Source organism: Balaenoptera borealis, assembly GCF_965194805.1.
Source record: "Balaenoptera borealis genome assembly, chromosome: 10".
In the NCBI taxonomy this organism is placed as follows: Eukaryota; Metazoa; Chordata; class Mammalia; order Artiodactyla; family Balaenopteridae; genus Balaenoptera; species Balaenoptera borealis.
In genome coordinates, this window is record NC_138874.1 from 13,242,729 (window position 1) to 13,256,913 (window position 14,185).

Sequence of the window (14,185 nt, forward strand, 5' to 3'; positions counted from 1 at the left end):
ACTCATGTTAACTGCTGGCAGAGAGGTTATTCAGAAGCAGCCACACTCTACACAGCATTTTCCAACGTGTGGTACCCAGGTACGCGGGATGAGGGTGAAGGGTGGGCAAAGAAAGAAAAGGGAACGAGCAATCCATCAATACCTGTGTACCAGGCACCCGACGTACCCACATTAACCATTATCGTGGTTAAACTTCCACCCACACAGCAGCACAGGGTAATCCCTGCACTATTCCTAGTTTATCCAGGAGCAAGCTGGTGCCCAAGGACAGATGACAGGACGAAAGGGCACCTCCACACTGACCCTGGGTCTCCTCGCCCACTTCCGGGACTCTTCATCCTGCCTGCTGAGCTGGTTAGTAAACACTTCACAGCTCACTGTAAGTAAATTACACCTCAACTAAAAATATACAGAATTGAAACTAAATATGTAAATAAACACTCGATAAATTTTTCACAGCTCCCGAAGGTGTTTTTAACTACTGACTCTCCCAGGTTGAGTAAGAGTAAATTATTTCTATACAGCAGAAACTAACACAACATCGTAAAGCAATTATACTCCAATAAAGATGTTTAAAAAAAAAGAGTAAATTGTTTCTAATTGTCACTTCATGTAGAAAAAGAAGAGTTGATCCTGCCAATTGACTTCACCCATCTATCAATTCAGTGACAGGATGTGAGCCAATCAGCCCCACATTACACGTATATATATATAAAGTAACCTGCTGATGGATTGAACTGGTCCTGAGTCGAACACACAAAGCTCCCCTAGATGCTGCCACAGTCAGAGACAAATCAAAGGTTACCTTGCTTCCCTGGGAGAATTAGGACAAAAGTCTCTGGAAAATCTCTAGTAAGAGGCAATCTGTGAGAGCAGGTTTGCAGAGGTACTGTGTGTAATCCACCTCACTCCCCACCATCCAGCAGTGCTGGGAAAAGGTGGGCATCCAATCGATGCTTCCTGACTAAATGAATGAACCCTGGCGAGTGTTTTCATCGTAATCGTCTTGCATGTTGCTAACATCCCTCATTTTGAAATTCACGTTGCTCTCAATCACTCTTTTTATTTAATTATTTAATTATTTATTTATTTATTTATTTTTGGCTGTGTTGGGTCTTCGTTGCTGCGCGTGGGCTTTCTCTAGTTGCGGCGAGCGGGGGCTACTCTTCGCTGCGGCGCGCAGGCTTCTCATTCTGGTGGTTCCTCTTGTTGCAGAGCCCGGGCTCTAGGCACGCAGCCTTCAGTAGTTGCGGCGCATGGGCTCAGTAGCTGTGGCTCGCGGGCTCTAGAGGGCAGGCTCAGTAGTTGTGGCACATGGGCTTAGCTGCTCTGTGGCATGTGGGATCTTCCAGGACCATGGCTTGAACCCGTTTCCCCTGCATTGGCAGGTGGATTCTTAACCACTGCACCACCAGGGAAGCCCTGCAATCATTCTTAGTTACCTTCCTGTGTGTGTGTTTCACTTAGCATTAAGCGTCCTGGATACTATTTTTATCTGCTCGGCACCTCATCTTCTCGTAACAGATGAGCCCCACCTCTTCACAGACACAGACAGGTAAACACGCTTGGCTAATGGTGGTATCTCACCACTTTAGCTGCAGTAAGTGGTCCAAAAGAAGTTGGCACCTAACCCAAGCTCTTCCTGAAAGTTTTTGCACTGGAGCCAAGGAGGGAGGTTCCCATCCTCCTCTAGTCATGGTCCTGTTAGCACAAAAGCCTTGAATTGCCATGTGGAATGAAGTGGTGTGATCATTTTAAAACATACCTCCAATGAAAAGTGGTCTACTTCCTCTCCCCTTGAAGGTGAGCTAACTTTGGTCACTTGCTTCAAATGAATAGGATGTAGCAGAACTGACACCACATAATTTTTTAGATGAGGTCATAACAGATGATAGAATCTCTAGGTCCATCCATGTTGCTGCAAATGGCATTATTTCATCCCTTTTCATGGCTGAGTAATATTCCATTGTCTATATATGTGTGTGTGTGTGTATATACACGCACACACACTACATCTACTTTATCCATTCCTCTGCTGATGGACACTTAGGTTGCCTCTATATGTTGGCTATTGTAACTAGTGCTGCTAGGAACATGGGGGTGCATGTATCTTTTTGAATTTCTGGGTATATGCCCAGGAGGGGGATTGCTGGATCATATGGTAACTCTATTTTTAGTTTTTTAAGGAAACTCCATACTGTTTTCCATAGTGGCTACACCAATTTACATTCCCACCAACAGTGTAGGGGGGTTCCCTTTTCTCCACACGCTCTCCAGCATTTATTATTCGTAGACTTTTTAACCGGTGTGAGGTGATACCTCATTGTAAATGAACTGATTCACAAAACAGAAACAGACTCACAGACATAGAAAACAATCATATGGTTACCAAAGGGGAAAGGAGTGGGGAGGGATAAATTAGGAGTTTGGGATTAACAGATACTCACTGTAATATATAAAATAGATAAACAACAAGAACCTACTGTATAGCACAGGGAACTGTATCCAATATCTTGTAGTAACCTATAAAGGACAAGAATCTGAAAAAGAACATATATATACACACACACATATATATGTACATATATACATATAACTGAATCACTTTGCTGTACACCTGAAAGAAACACAGCATTATAAATCAACTACATTGATACTTCAATTAAAAAAAAAAAACTTTTTTAAGATGACAGAGCTTCCTTCGGCTGCCTCTCTTTGTCTCTCTCTCTCTGGCTCTCCCTACATTCACCTTCACGTTGTGAGGAAGCCAAGCAGCCCCATGAGCTGCAGCCCCTGCTGAGCCGCAGTTCACATCCAGCACCAACTGCCAGACTTGAAATCCAGGCTTCACACGATCACAGGCCCCACTTAATGCCAAATGGAGCAAAGAAGGGCTATCTGGACTGAGAGTTCCCCAAATTATAGATTTTTTGAGCACAATATATGCTGTCGTTTTGATAAGCCACTAAGCTTGGGGGCAGTTTGTTACACAGCAACAGATAACAGGAAAAGGATTTTGGTGCCACATCGGTGCTGCTGTAACAAAGAACCAAACACGTGGCAATAGGTTTGGGGCTGGGGAGCCGCGTGCAGGTTGGAGGGGCCTTGAAGAGACGGTTAGAAGAAGCATGAAGGATCTTGAGGAGGCTACTGATGAGGAAGGAAAGGAAAGGAAGGAAAATGTTATTGGAAACCGGAAAGTGCCTTGTTTAGCGGCTTTTTTATTTGAAAACTTTTAAGTTCTAGATTTATTTTGAAACCAACTTCCAAGAGACCACCTGGCTGCTTCTCACTCCCCATAGTATAACGTAAGAAGAGAGAAATAAGCCAAAGAAATAACTGTTACCATAAAGGAGCCAGAACCTACAGGGCTTGAAATTCAAATTATTTCTTATTCCCAGCCTTTCTGGATGACAAATGACACTAAGATTAAGAAACAGCTTCCAGGCAAAGATCAAATCCAGACTGCTGTCAGGAAAATATGGTCAAAAGATGAGGCCAAGGACATAAACTGTAAAACCCTTTTTAAGACCACAGAAAGATTTAAGGTAGCGCATCACAGACCCTTTCGAATAGTCGAACAGCCAATTAAGACTCTGAGGAGCATTACCCTCTGCCCCTCCAAGCCTTAAAGGAAGCCTGAAAAAAGAGGCTTATCTTGAAGATATTTGTGGGTACAGCTTTTGTCTGATGGAGATTATAAATGGATTCATATAAAACCCAAAACGGAGACTTCCCTGGTGGCGTGGTGGTCAAGAATCTGCCTGCCAAGGCAGGGGACACGGGTTCCAGCCCTGGTCCAGGAAGATCCCACATGCCGCAGAGCAACTAAGCCCACGCGCCACAACTACTGAGCCTGCACTCTAGAGCCCGTGAGCCACAACTACTGAAGCCCACGCACCTAGAGCCCCAGGCTCCGCAACAAGAGAACCCACATCAATGAGAAGGCTGCACACCACAAAAAAGATAGTCCCGGCTCACCGCAACTAGGAAAAGCCCACACGCAGCAACAAAGACCCAAAAGCACCCAAAAATAAATAAATTAAAAAAAAAATTTTTTTAAAGAATTATGCCAAGTTGGAAAAGAACAGAGAAAGTACAAAATGAAAAAAAGGCATTTGGACCCCCAAACCTGTATGAGTGGGAAGCAAGCTACTTTTATGGAAAAGGAAGCATGACTCAGTGTGTAGAACCAAGAGACCGGAGGTCAGAGCCTAGAAAATCATTTCCGGGCAGTAGGCCTAAACCCTAATCAAGGAACTGACCACAGGTGGATTTCAGAATTGCTATGCACCAGTGGCCGCTGGGTGCCTCCCACTTGCCCCTTTGTGAACAAGTATCTTTAGCAGTTATCCTATGCCGGTCCCACCATCGTAGGTTGGGATCATGGGGGCTGACAGCCTATCTTATTAGTGCACAGGTGTTCAGATCATCCAGAGAAACTGAACTCAAGAAGCCATGCTCAAGGAATCACACCTGAGGAGCCTCACCTGCACCTGTACCTGAGTTAGACCTGTACTCATCAAGCCTGAGCCTGATGCCTTCATATATGAGAACTCTGAGGGGTCTTGAGAGGGAATGAGTATATTTTGCACATGGAAAGAATGTCAAAACATCTGAGAATAGAGGGCAGTCTGTGGTGGTTTAAAAAGATGCCCACAGGGCTTCCCTGGTGGCTCAGTAGTTGAGAATCTGCCTGCCAATGCAGGGGACACGGGTTCGAGCCCTGGTCTGGGAAGATCCCACATGCCGCGGAGCAACTGGGCCCGTGAGCCACAACTACTGAGTCTGCGCGTCTGGAGCCTGTGCTCCGCAACAAGAGAGGCCGCGACAGTGAGAGGCCCGCGCACCGCGATGAAGAGTGGCCCCCGCTCACTGCAACTAGAGAAAGCCCTCGCACAGAAACAGAGACCCAACACAGCCAAAAATAAATTAATTAATTAATTTAAAAAGTGCTGCAGTTCAGCCCACAGGAAAGTGTGTCCAAGTTCCAACTAATTAGACAGAGGAGGTGGGAAAAGAGATTTTTTTTTGTCTTGGTGTTTTGTATTCAGCAGCACATCTAACCTTGGAGCCGTCAGGTTTCATCATGAATAATGACCGTGACCACACCCCCACGTGATCCTCGCAGGGCAGACCAATTTCCTCACAACTGGGGAAGCAAAGCAGAGGCCACCTAGAGACCTGCGATGTGGTCATGAAGAGGGACATCCGCTCCCCCGTGCTTCTACCCCCAGAGCACCAGGGGGTCTAACATCCCACACTTAACACCAACACAGAAAGAGCTGGGTGTGCACCCAGCTGGAACACGGGGAAGAAACGGCATCACGCTGAAATCATGCTTTACTCTGCTACAAATGAAAGGGATAGATATCATATGTAGATAAACCCTCTGGGTCTGTGCACAAAGCTCCAATCCCAAGTAGGTGTTACAAGAGTGCACCCTTAGCACGCATGAAAAGTGCCAGCACACAAACCTGCACCCACAAACAGTGATGCTAAAAGCCACCATTGGCTGAGATCTCTGCCCTTAGCTCACAGAATCAGAAATTCTCCTCTAAAGAGGAAAAGACCCTAAGACAATGTAACCAAGGGACGTAAACGGCATGTTGTACATATTCTCACTCTGCAGCGTTTGTTTTTACGTTTCGCCTGTCTCCCAATTTTTAAAGTTTTACCTAAAATAGGAGGCAGACACACAAGCTTTCATTCTCGTGAGAATGACGCTAAAGATCAACACTGAATTAATACAAGCGCTCATCTCCTAATAACCTAGTGGTTTTAGAAAAATTCATGGACCGTTTTCCTGACGCATCCCCAGCGTGGAGCCCTCATCCATCCCTTCCCCAGTGGTCATATAAATAAGAGTTTCCAGAATCCAAAACCTTCCTAGCTAGGTGTTAACCTCACAGCTCCTACAAAGGTGTTTTCCACGTTGGGATGCAAGATGCTTTAGACCCAGCAAGGCCGGAGGCAAAGCAGAAGGACGGCCGGAGCACACGCTGGTCCTCTCTGAGCAGCTCCCATGGCCTCGCCTGACAAAGAGGGTGGTGACACCTCCTCCCGGGAACTGGCCAAGATCTCAGCTGATGGTGACTTGGATGGTTCTTGCACTGGCATTTTTCACGAGTGATAAGGGTGCAATCAGTTGAGTAACACCTACTTGAGATTTGAGCTTCTGTTTGTGTGTGTGTTGAATGGAAGCCTCACCATCCCAGGACAAGGGGAGACACCACTAGCACCCCTCAGAGCAACGGAGGGTGAGCCCTGTGGATAACGTGCCAGAAGGATGCTGTTTCCAGACCCTGGGAGGTGGGGAGAGGAGGGAACGGTGTGGGCAGGAGGCTGCGGACAGACGCTGCACCCACATTCACATCGGGGTTCAGGGCAGCTCTTTTCAAGTCAGAACACAAAACAGTACAGGCTGTCGAGAGTCACATTTCTGTTCTGGGAACCCCAGCATGGTACCCACCTCCCACTGACTCTGCTGTCCTGCGGGCATAAAAATGACCAGATTCTACTCAAGCTTGTTTTCTGGTTCCTAGGCTCGGATGAAATGCGGTGAAAAGGAATCTGTGGGTTTTCGCTGTGCTCAGTCACGTCTGAGTTCTGAGACGAGAAGGCATTCAACTTCAGGAAGCCACGGGAGGACATTCAGAGCGGGGTCCCCGTGAAAGAAAGGGGTGTTGGCTTGGATAATCTGCACCCTCACCAAAGAGCCACTGTGGATAGAGAAATCTTGCTAAAGAAAGAATTCAGAAAAAAAGAGAAAATGATGGCAACTTAGACAAGAACCAGCCACTTTCTAGCACAGTTTCATGCTTGGCCTCTGCTGTGATCATTTTTCTCTCAATGCCTCACATTTTTATCGTGCTAGAATTTTGTCACAATGACTATTGGTTGGGACAAGGAGAGAGAAAGGAAGTCAGAGCTGGCCATTCTTCACTCCAAGAAGGAAAGTCTAGACAAGCAGCAAGGCCAGCTCTGCGACGCGGCACAGTGATACGCGTCACTTAAGTGCTGCACTCACCTCCGTACGACCTCGTCTCGTGCGCTTGGGAAGCGGACATGGTCACTGGGGGACACGGGAGGCCAGGGGGTGGAGAGGCCACAGATCCATGCAGGAACAACTAGGAGAGTAACCATATTGAAATTCGTGGTCCATCACTGACTTAAGAGAATGAACTTACGGTTACCAGCGGGCAAGGGTGGAGGGAAGGGATAGTTAGGGAGTTTGGGATTGACATGTACACACTGCTACATTTATTCAATAAAATGGGTAACCAACAAGGACCTACTGTACAGCACAGGGAACTCTGCTCAATGTTACGGGGCAGCCTGGATGGGAGGGCAGTGTGGGGGAGACGAGATACATGTTTGTGTACGGCTGAGTCACTTTGCTGTGCACCTGAGACGATCACAACATTGTTACTGGGCTGTACTCCAACATAAAATAAAAAGTTTAAAAAAAAAAGATTAAAAAAAATTTTTTAAAGGTGAAAGAAAGGAAGGGAGGGAGGGAGGGAAAGAAAGAAAGAAAATCGTGGTCCACACTCTCCTTTTCTCCCTCCCAGCACATCACAGACCCTGGTCACTCCTCCCCCATCTCTGGACGGCAGTGTCTCCCACTGTGGGACTCTGAGGTCTCATCCTTACCCCCCAGCGGACATCGGATAAGCAGTAATGCGCTGAAACCGATGCGCATTTTCAGTCTCTAGGAGAAAGACCCTAAGCACATACCAAATAGCAACATTCTTTTTCTCCCAAGCCCTCCCAGCTTTATGCAAGAATATAAGGAAATATTAATCTTCCTTCCCTAGTGAGGGAGAGATGTAATAATTAGAGGCCTGAGAAGGTTTCCCCACAAGGCATCAGCGGGTAACTCTGTCAGCCCTTTAATGAGATAAAACATGGAACTTTCTATTCTGGGCTTATGGCTCCTTGCTCTGGAACACAAAGTCATTTTTATGAGTGAATCTAGAAAGAAAGAGGGAAAAGCAAAAAAATAAACCAAGGGGGTAAGGTCACCCTCTAGATGCTTCTGGCTAACCTCGTGGACACCGGCAGACGCCTTCCCCAGAGACAGAGCACAGCTGTACAGCTGCTCCTAACAGAAAAAGAAGGGAGCCCACACGAAGACTAAATGCTGAGTGGCAAGAAATTCTCAGCAACTCTGAAAATGTTTATTAGTCACCCTGCATAAACTAGAGGAGACAGGAAATTGTATTCAAATCCTGTCTCAACAAATCTCACGACAACAAGCTCTCCACCTCAACGCTGTCCAAACTTCCCTAACGCCGTAGCAATCAGTTTACGAGAATTTATTGATCACCTACTATGTGCTAGTCCACGTCCTTGCACTGGGCCCTGCAGCGATCCGTTTCAGACAACAGCCAGTTTCAAATCTCCTTTCAAGGCAAGCAGACTTTGGGATGGTGGCTTATAGCAGTGGTGGCTCTTCCAGCTCTTGGTCCTTCTGTAAAATGCCCTTCCGGCGTATCCTACGCACCCCTCAGGGCCTAGATACATTGCCGCCTCCACCAGGAGGGACACGGCCCATGGACTGAACCCCACCTGCCGGACTCAGCTGGCCACTGTACCACAGGCCTGATTCTCCATGGAGGAAAGTCCTACACCAGCGTTTGCCCAAATGTCAACATGCACCCCAGTCACCTGGAAGGCTTGGGAAAGCACAGAATGCCGGGCCTACCCCAAAACTTTTCCTTCGGTACACAGTGACATACAAACAAGGAAAGAAGATAGGTAGAAACACTGGATAAAGGTGCCTTTATTCTTTTAGCTTCCCTGGGAGGTGTGTCCCGTTCAACCTCATCCCCTGAGGTGTTTCAGAGACATTTGGAGAAAAGACTAAAGAAGTGAGGCCTTCATTTAATGAAGCCCGTCGAGAGAACCATGTCCAGAATGTCCGAGTTTTTCTTGATCAGAAAAAGAGGGCGCGGTTTTCCACCTGTGTCCGAAGCTTTGTGTGTTACAGAGAGAGCTGTGTTGTTAAAGGAACCAAGACTCAGCCCGTGGAAGAGAAAATAAACGTGTGCCACAGCTGGGAGCCTCAAAACCTAGGTGTAATTGTCTTCTGGAGACAGAAGCCCCCAGGGGCACACTGGTCCAGGAATACCTCATCTGCTCCTGGTCTACAGCTGGGTGGGGGGAACGGGCTACTTCCCCAAGCGTCGGACCTGCTTCCTCTCCCACACCCCTCATCCTCCTCCTGGCCTCATTCTGGAATTGAAACGGCCTGTCAAAGAGAAGTGGCAGAGTTTACAGAGTTCCGCCTCCATCCCCAAATTCCTCTCCTTCCTCCCACCCCCCCATCACTCTCTAAGCCCCACCCCAATGGTGTAGGAGGACTTCAGACAGCATCAACTCTGGATGTCTCCTAGAAGAGGATTTGCACCCTCCTTGTGGAAGTCGCTCACCCCATTCCTGTAGCGCCCCATTTCCTCATGGTCTGTGACGAATCCCCTGGGAAACCAGAATATGGGCCCGTGAGGTTGAAGACCAAGCCTCAAGGCCACCCAGCTTCCTGAGGATCCTTAGATCTACATTATTTCCAGACCAAACGTCAGTGTGCGAAACTGGGTTATCACCAGCAGTCTACCTCGAGTTCGTGAGTGGCTGAGGGAAGCTGGAAGTCCTTTTAGGCCCTCTCTTTTCCCCTGACCCAGCAGAAATGGGTGTGAGATATTGCAGTCGGCACCCGCGTCCTTAAGATCCTTCCCAAGACAACCATACCTGCGACCTTCCCTTTCACATAGTCTACCCTGCGTCCCCTTGGCTGCCATGACTGCCCTCGTCTGCTATGACCCAACTCCTGTTTGGGTGCCTCATTCTGTTTTTTCGGGCTCCTGACCAACTCTTCCGTCTTCATGTCATGACTTCTCCTTTCCAGCTTGGCTGCATCAGGCCATCTACGTGGGAATTTGGATACATTCGTGCCTGCGGGCACAGCCTGGCATCATATCTTGAGCTCACCCCATCTCCTACACCTGGTCCCCGAGAGCATGAAGTCAGAAAGCTCCATGAAGGTTCACACTCACAGGCATCCCAAAGTCAGATACTGTGTCCACCTTACTCTCCTATTCCTTCCACAGTGCCGAGCACACAGTAGGTGTTCAACTAACATTTTCTGATGCATGAATAACGTTTAGATATATCACACCTTAGGCAGATAGATGATGAGTTAATATAACTTATATTGTGCCAGTATTCAGAGTGTTTCTGGACAATCAATAAAGTTATACTTATGACCCAAAGGATTATTGCTCATCAAGTGCTTTGAAATCCACAAAATATCAGTGCTGTAAAATAGTCAACTATTACTGAGTGGAGGTGATCAAAGGAACAGATTACACGATTCATCTGGGGTGTGGAGGATAGGGGTAAGTAAGGAGGGAAAGAGAAATTGGACATTATGGCAAAAAGGAAGAAAGAATCAATAAGCAAAGTAAAACTCACCCTTATCATAATCATCTTCCTCAACCGCTTTTTCTTGAAGTTTCTGAAGCTTTAAGCTTAAGGATTTTACCTATGTTGGTTTGAAGGGGAAAAAATGAAAACCAAATTACAATCGCATTCACGCAAACTTATTTTGCTAAAGCTAAGAACACTTAGAAACTATTTTGAAGCCGAACCACTTTATTCTCCTTTAAAAAAAGAACCACAAATGTACGTTTTTTCGATGCCAGATGCATTTGTTTCTCCAAAAAAAGTTATACGGAGAAAAAGTGTAATTTGAGCATAAAATCCACAAAAAGAGAATGTTATTTTAAACAAAAACATCACGCTGTACCCTTACCTGTGTGAAAAATGCATAATAAAAAGGAATACAAATTTCCTGACCTGACCAAATGGTTCCTGTTCAAAAAACCACATTAAAATTATGGAAGTAAACACACCAACGTTAGAAGAGAAACCAAGAGAAGAAAAGCATGAACTTCAACTCGACAGGCTGTCCTGAGGGCTAGGCAAGAATGAAAAGAAGGACTTTACCAAAGATGCCCTACGGTTCACACACCTTCCATTACAGAAAAGGGCACTGTCTTACTTAACACACGTGTGCACTCAACGATCCAACTAGTTCCAACGATCCAACTAGTTCCAACGAGAACTACCAACGTGTTCATTTGTAATTATTTCTCTTCTCAACAGGAGGCCCGGGATTTTCTGCAGGGAGATTCTTAGCCTATGGATGAGTGGATTTAAGCTTGCTCCCTGAAAACCTGCTTCCTCCCATCCTTTGCCAGCTCACACCTACCTCTCCTTCCACACCTGGCTCAGGTGTCACCCCCTCCCGTCCATGTTAAACATCCTTCCTCTCTCTGGCCATCATCACCTGTACTTGTACTTATTCACAAGATCCGAGCCATTTAACAAATATTTACTCTAAGTGCCAGGCACTGTTTGAGGGGTTGCAGATAACAGCACAAAATTCTTAGCCCTCTAGCCTTACAATTTCGTGTAGGAAGGCAAAAAATAAACTTAATAAGTAAGTTTTATGGAGCCTTAGAAATGGATTAGCGCTATGAAAGAAGGAAAAAGTAGAACCATGTCAGGGGGTCAGGAATGCTGGCAGACGGTAGGGTTGCGATTTTCAGTATAATCTCACTGAGAAGGTGACATCTGAGCAAAGATGTATACGTGGTTAGGGAGTGACCCGTGAGGCTCTCCGGGAGAAACACATTCCAGGAGAGAGAAGAGCTGGCACAAAGGCTCCGGGCAGCAGTGCTCTGGGCTCAGCAAAGTAGAGCAGGAGGCCACTGGGCCTGGAGAGGCTTGGTTAAAGGGGAAATTGTAGGAGATGAGGTCAGAGGGGTAATGAGGAATGTGGGATGAAGAAACATGAAGTTTAGACATTTAAAAGTTCTGATTTCGGGGCTTCCCTGGTGGCACAGTGGTTAAGAATCCACCTGCCAATGCAGGGGACACGGGTTCGAGCCCTGGTCCGGGAAGATCCCACATGCCGCAGAGCAACTAAGCCCATGAGCCACAACTACTCAGCCTGCGCTCTAGAGCCCACAAGCCACAACTACTGAGCCCACGTGCCACAACTACTGAGCCTGCGCTCTAGAGCCCGCCACAACTACTGAGCCTGCGCTCTAGAGCCTGAAAGCCACAACTACTAAGCCCACGTGCCACAACTACTGAGCCCACGTGCCACAACTACTGAAGCCCACGCACCTGGAGCCCGTGCTCTGCAACAAAAGAAGCCACCACAATAAGAAGCCCGCGCACCGCAACGAAGAGTAGCCCCCGCTCGCCGCAACTAGAGAAAGCCCGCGTGCAGCAACCCAACGCAGCCTAAATAAATAAACAAATAAATAAATAAAAGTTCTGATTTCACTCTGAGGGGCATGGGAGCTGCCGGGGGGCTTTGAGCGAAAGAGTTCATGATCGGCTATTTGTTTGAACGGTTTCCTCCTGACTGCCAAGGGCAAGGGCAGAAGTCGGGTGGCCAGGGAGGAGGCCCTGGATATAACCCAGGAAGGACGGGACGGTAGCTTGGATGCTAGCGGGAGCGGTGAAGTGATGAGAAGTGATCCAGTTGTGGATGTGCTCAGAAGACAGCTGGTGGGGGAGACAGACACAGCAGGATTCGCTAAAAGACCCCACGTGCGGGGTGAGGAAGAGCAGGATGATGCCTGGGTTTTGGTCTGAGCCACTGAAGGACGGAGTTACAAGAAGTTGTCTTAGGACTTATCACACCAGGTGACAGCTATTGTTGTGTTGTGTTGCGTTGCGGTTTTTTTTTAACATTTATTTATTTACTTGGCTGAGCCGGGTCTTGGTTGTGGCACGCGGGATCTTCGTGGCCACGTGTGGGCCCTTTAGTTGCAGCATACGGGACCTTTCAGTTGTGTCTGTGTACTCCATCTGACCTTGAACATCTGGAGGGCAAAAACTACTTTGCATCCATGTAGAAAATGGCAGCGGTCACCCTTATTTGGTTCTCCACCGATCTGGGCTCTTGGAAGGATTACACTTCCTCCCCTCCCTGTTCTGCTTAACGGGCTGTGAATGGAAGGGACACAGGTGGCTCGTGCACTGCAGCACTGAACTGCTCCTGTGGACCCCTCAGCCTTCTCCTCCTTGTCCCAGGGACTGAGGGGGCCCGTGCGCTCAGGGGTGAAGCAGAGCCCCCAGCCACCCTGCGGAACATGACGTGTAGGCAAGAAACACAGCTGTGTTACGTGAAGCCTCTCACATTGCATTGCTGCCTGTTACTAACCTATTCCAACTAATACAGCCTCCAAAGCCAGGCACAAGGTGTTGTACGATTAGTAGTAGGCAAACGCTTTCCGAAGGAATGAAAGAACAAGTAAATAAATATGTTTATCCTTGAGTTGGTCCATGTGACAGGTACCGATTTTGCCAGTAACTTAGTCTCACATATTAGGGATGGAGGACAGGTTCAATCGCCATGTAAAGTTATAGCATCACCACCACCACATGCAAATGATGGGGTTATTCGACCCTAGAGCTGACGCCGAAGAAATACAGGAAAGAAGGTCAAAGAAAAATTTACAACCAGCGCTCACCTCACCTTACCCCCTCACCCAGCTCTCCCTGTAGGACCCTGAATTGATGCCCTGGGATGCGTGTGAATGTCCACCTTGGCTGGAAGCACAGCCACCGATGCGCATGTCTTATCCAGCGACACAGCCCAGGTGAGGCAGGCACTTTCTCTCCGTTTCTTCCAGCTCCACAACCTCAGGTGGGACCCAGCACGCAGGGCCCTCCCCACTTCCCTCCTCTGCACCCCAGTTAGCATTTCCTTTCATCGCGATTTTCTCAGCCCCACCCAACTCCTGGCAATGTCCCTGGGTGGCTATTCCTAAACAGTGTAAAATGTAGTCGATTCTCATCCGTGGTCGTTATGTTCTATAGAATCGCTGGGAATGCTCAGTTAGCAAATGCTGCACCACTGCTTCCAGGGGAAATACTGAGTTAGCAATATTTTGCCAACTGATCAACACATAACCTTGTTTTATGTGTGGTTAGGTTTAAAGATGCCGTATTTGATATTTATTTCCACCTCATTAATATTGAGCTCACGGCCAACAGCATGACTCACACCTGAACGAGGCTCATCTAACACATGCATTTTCACCACTAGGCACATCGCAGCCTTCTTGCGCTCAGGAGGACCAGACAGCACTGCCAGCCC

The 14,185-nt window shown here is 47.5% G+C and overlaps 1 protein-coding gene across 21 annotated transcripts in view; it reads right to left on the minus strand.

The window, feature by feature from the left end:
* Positions 1-14,185, minus strand: part of DISC1 (DISC1 scaffold protein) — a 346,324-nt gene that overhangs the window by 273,433 nt on the left and 58,706 nt on the right. For 16 of the 21 annotated variants that reach the window (XR_014249066.1, XR_014249067.1, XM_082407588.1 and 13 more), the window contains one exon: positions 10,477-10,546. The exons of 1 other annotated variant lie outside the window; for it this stretch is intronic. Coding sequence is in view for 18 of the 20 variants with exons in the window: in XM_082407588.1 (XP_082263714.1) it covers positions 10,477-10,546 (70 nt within the window). In the remaining 2 variants the exon portion in view is untranslated. Of the gene's footprint in view, positions 1-7,030; positions 7,131-10,476; positions 10,547-14,185 lie in introns of all 21 variants that reach the window. 4 more of the 21 variants (XM_082407595.1, XM_082407596.1, XM_082407594.1 and 1 more) reach the window with 1 other exon arrangement.